The 4,771-nt window shown below is 53.8% G+C and overlaps 1 protein-coding gene across 1 annotated transcript; it reads right to left on the reverse strand.

Moving 5' to 3' along the window:
- Positions 1 to 212: 212 nt before the first annotated feature.
- Positions 213 to 2,428, reverse strand: LOC125519563 (flavone O-methyltransferase 1). Its single transcript, XM_048684329.2, has 2 exons — positions 1,930 to 2,428; positions 213 to 1,151 (listed from the first exon to the last, which is right to left on the reverse strand). Exons 1-2 carry the CDS (start codon positions 2,337 to 2,339, stop codon positions 479 to 481), a joined length of 1,083 nt encoding a protein of 360 aa, XP_048540286.1. The 5' UTR covers positions 2,340 to 2,428; the 3' UTR covers positions 213 to 478.
- Between the last annotated feature and the right edge of the window lie 2,343 nt (positions 2,429 to 4,771).

Below are 4,771 nucleotides of genomic sequence, written 5' to 3' on the forward strand. Positions count from 1 at the left end.
GTAACTCGGCCGTTTCATGCCGTTGGATTGAAGTTATTTCATTTCCTTCTCTGCAATGATTGCGTCTTCAAAGCTGGGTGCCTCCACTTACCAGTGTCGAGTGTTAATATAACATCAGATTCAGAGGATCTATCTGAACAATAAAACATTCGCGAGTCATGCACGGACACTTGTTTTCAGACGAAGATCAATAACACTTCACTTCAATCGTATAATCACAAAACAAAGCAGCGAAATCATGTTATTGCATCGCATGCAACCTTTAAGAGCAGCACTATTAAAACAGGAGTACATTTCGAATAGATCGACGACACAACCAGTAGAATTCAGAAAGATTCAGAGCTAGCATGACAACAAAATTAGGAAAACAGAACAAACACCAAGCCGAAGTACATATGCAGCAGGTTGATGCAGCAGCGCCGGCGAGCAAGAAGACGACGATCTCAAAGCGAGCGGTGGACGGTTGGCATGCATGGATCTACTTGGTGAACTCGATGGCGAATGCGTTGGCGTAGATGTAGGTGGTCTTGATGGCGGCGAAGCCGGCGCCCTTGGCCAGGGCCTCGAACTCCCTCTCGTACCTCTCCCTGCCGCCGGGGTTGTGCGCGAGCATGATCATGTCGACGTGGAACACCCCCTGCGCCTTGGGCGTGGCCTCCGGGTTCACCGGCAGGATGCACTCCACGAGCACCACCTTGCCGTGCGCCGGCAGCGCGTCGTAGCAGTTCTTGAGCAGCGTCGCGCAGTGCTCGTCGCTCCAGTCGTGGAGGATCCACTTCATGAGGATGGCGTCCCCCGAGGGCACCTTCTGGAACATGTCGCCGCCGACGTGGGTGACGCCCGGGAACGGCGGCGCCTCGGAGATGACGTGGGGGAGGTCGAAGTTGATGCCCTTGATGGCCGGGTACGCGGCGACGATGGCGCCCACGGTGGCGCCCACGCCGCCGCCCACGTCGACGATGGTGCCGAGGCCCTCGAAGCCCTTGTAGACCTCGAGCAGCTTCTTGGTGATGATGATGGAGTGGTTCTTCATCCCCTCGTTGAAGACGCGGTTGAAGCGCGGGTCCGTGCCGTGGTACTCGAACGCCGACATCCCGTACGCCTTGTTGAACGGGATGCCGCCGTCAAGGACCGCGTCCTTCAGGTAGTACCTGAGAATAGTATTCACACACACATTTTATTCCAACAACTCATTTCCATATCTTTCGAAACAGAGACAAAAGAGTTGCTATATCACCGGCTTAAAAGTCCTCTACTTTTGTTTTTAACATGAAAAGTCCTCTAGTTAATGAGCTGTGAACCTAAAATTCGTCCTTTGGTGGTTGACTATTACTACTCTACAAGGAATCTCAGGCAAGAAAAGTCGCCACGATGCGGTTCGGTTCTGCTTGGCTGCTTCTGAAGCTGATTGCCGTATTTGATACGTAATCTCTCGGTTTCTAGATGAACTCTTCTTCGGGGTTCTCTAGCTCGTGCTAACTTTAGTACTACTACTAGTACTTCTTTTGTTTTTATTTAGTCTGCATATTAGGTTTGACCGAAGTCAAACTTTGCAAAGTTTGACCAAGTTTATAAAAAAAATATAAACATTTATCATAATAAATTTATATGATGTGAAAATACATTCAATAATGAATCTAGTGGTATTAATTTTTTATTGTATATGTTAATATTTTTGTTTATAAACTTAATCAAAATTTACAAAAGTTGACTTTGACCAAAGCTAATATGCGAATTAAATAAAAACGGAGAAAGTACTATTTATTACACTACCTGCTGCTGGAGCTCAATTTGTTTATTGAGAGAGATGTTAAAGAGAGAGTTATGCTGCCGGCTGCCGGGGTGGGCACCCCCGCATGATAGCCGGCCGCAGCAAATGGGCAAAGCATGGAAGAAACAGGGGATGCTGGAGTGATCGATCTAGCTCACCAGCTCTCCATGAGGACCTTGTCCTGGTTCATGAGCGCGAGCGCCGCCATGGAGACGCCGTCCTCGTTGGGGGTGAGGAACTTGCACACGGGCGCGGCGCCGTACCGCCGGGACAGGCGCCCATCCTTGCCCTCCTCCATCGTGCACGACACCACGTTGTACGAGGCCAGCAGCCGGAGCATGCGGTCCACCATGTCCGCCGCGGCGGGGTTCGCCGTGGACGGGAGCTTGGCGGCCACCTCGGCGGGGGTCAGCAGCTTGCCGCCGGCGGCCACCAGGGTCTCCAGGAGGCCCAGCTCGATGGCGTTCTTGAGCGTCATCGGGAGGATCGACGACGAGACGAGCTGGAGAGCGTACATGCACGCCTCCTCGTCGGCGGAGGCGGCCATGTCGGCTGCGGTGGAGCCCATCTCTGCCTCTCCGGAGTCGAACTGCTGCCGCTGGTGGTAGTTGTGTTTTGGTGCGAGGGAGCGACTGAGCGATGAGGAATGCTTTGGAGGGAGGATGGGAAAAGGGTTATATGGGCTTTTCGCCTTTACCAACCACAACACCAATTGGCTTTCTGGCTTCACCAACCACCGCACCACACCAAATGGTTTTCTTTTTCTTCTTTGTCTTCAGGGAAAGGAAGGGAGAAATATGGCACATCCGAAAGTTACACTCACTCCATCCAAATACATAGGGTCTAAGAACAACTTCAACGGGGCGACTTAAATGGACACCGATTTTGTCCGTATTTTGTCTGTTTAGATCGTCCATCCACGCGTTCGTATTCGCTTTTTCATTTGGGTCTGCGAGTGCGCCCAGCGGTGACCAGACCCATTTTCGACATGTCTGTCCTGACATTTCTTCAAACACGTAGCAGGCAGGGCAGGAGAGCTCGCGCCGCGCAGGGAGGCCGACGGGCGAGCTCGAACCCCACGGCGAGGGCGACACGGCGAGCGCCACGAGCATGGCGCGACGAGCGCGAGGGCGCGGCGGGGCGAGGCCAGGCCGGGCACTGTTGGGTGTGGCCGGGCGCGGTCGGGGTCGGGCGCGACGAGGCCTGGTGTTGCCGGGCGTGGCGGGGCCTGGCCTAGCGCAAGCGCTGCCGGGCACGCGACCAGGAGCGGCGGGGTGGGCGCGGCGATGGTGGGGGTGGTGACCAGCAGCGGTGCAGGGGACGAGGTCGGGCCGGGCACGCGAGCGCTACGAGGCAGCTGGGCACCGTGAGGCCATGGTAGCTCGCGCGGTGCCACAACTAGCTAGCTAGCATGCGGGACGTGCAGCAGCCACAACCAGCTAGCTAGCATGTGCGACGCGGCCGCCGTCTAGTACGTCTTCGCGTCTGCGTCTGCGGCCTAGGCGAACGATGCGAGTGCGGGCGGCATAGTAGCAGCTCCAGCTCCTTGGGCGGCGGCGTCTGCGGCCTAGCCAGCGCAGCCACGAGCTTGAGTGGTGGCGACGCCTGTGGAGTCTCGCCGGAGCAAGGGATTGGTGATGGCGCGACTGCTACGAGGGTGGTAGAGGCGAGCTGTACAGCGAAGAGAGAAAAAATAAAATAAAAGGTGGGTGGATGGAAGGTGGGCCAGAAGAGGCGTGCAGCGGACGTAGGCGGATGAGGAGGAGACAGAAAGCGTCTGCTTTGTGTCTGCCTTGGATCCAAATGTGACTTAAATTTAGGACGGAAATAGGTCCGCACGAACATAAAGCGGACGCAAAATAAGATGAGTCTCAGCGTTGGGCCGTCTTTTTTGTTCATGCAGACCCAAACAAACATGGGCGGAAGAAATAGATCGCTCCATTGGAATTGCTCTAATTATTATTTAAGGTTACCTTTGATCATTAGTAAGATTACAAATACATAGAAGGTATGATATGGAAATTATATTCTTATAAGAGCGACTCCAACGGGGCGAATTTGACGGTATGCTTCGTGTAAACCCGTGTCAAAGGCAATCTTGAAGAATGCATTAGCAGGCCGCGGATAAAAATGCAGGAGGCCACCATCCAACCATATCCTGTATATATCCGCCAGTAGATTCAAATTCAAATGTACTTTGATCCACACGGCGCGCCGAATCACACCAGCGTCGGATTGCATGTCCGGTCACAACCAAAAAGAGGCAAATATGCTTAGTTTTTACATGCCTCAATCCAAAAGAACATCAGTCCGGCAGTCCGTGCATTTCATCCCTGCCGGACCGACAATCCCAGCCAGCTGCTCCCCGATCAAGGAGGTGTCGCCGCTGGCACGTAGGCAGCCTCCGCATCCGCGTCCATCTCCACCGCGTCCTCATAGTCCGTCGTCGCCAACTCATCTTTCTGCCGATGTAACATATGGTAGCGGATGGATAGCACGATCATTCTTGCGTCGACATCCAAAGAGTCGACATTCAAGGTCAACATCTTGGCATCCTCCGCATTGGCGGCGATCTTCACCCTCTTTTCCTCGAGCGCGTTCATCCTCTCTTCGATCATGGTCCTCCTCTCTTCGAGCTTGAGATTCTTGTCTATCGCCTCCATCAACAGTTTGAGCCTCTCCGCCTTGTTCGTCTCCTTGATGTTCGAGCACCTCACGCATGCCTCCTCCTTCTTCGCCAAGATGTCCTCAAACCTCTCGGTCAGCTTGGCCACTGCACCTTCTCGCTTCGCCCTCTCCTCCTCCCACCTCTTCCCCCGTAAATTTGTTCTAACCTACTTCGGCGGTTCTTGGTTGGGTCGGTAGGGTCACTGGTTCTTCCTCGTTGGCTTGGGCGGCGGTCTTGACAATGAAAAGGTTCCACTTCGGTTGCCCGTTCAACTTCAACCAACAATGCATGACAGTGAAGGACTTCTTCTCCAACTTCTTGTATACCACACA

The sequence above is a fragment of the Triticum urartu genome, chromosome 7A, assembly GCF_056163025.1.
Source record: "Triticum urartu cultivar PI428250 chromosome 7A, HENAU_Tu73, whole genome shotgun sequence".
Taxonomy (NCBI): domain Eukaryota; kingdom Viridiplantae; phylum Streptophyta; class Magnoliopsida; order Poales; family Poaceae; genus Triticum; species Triticum urartu.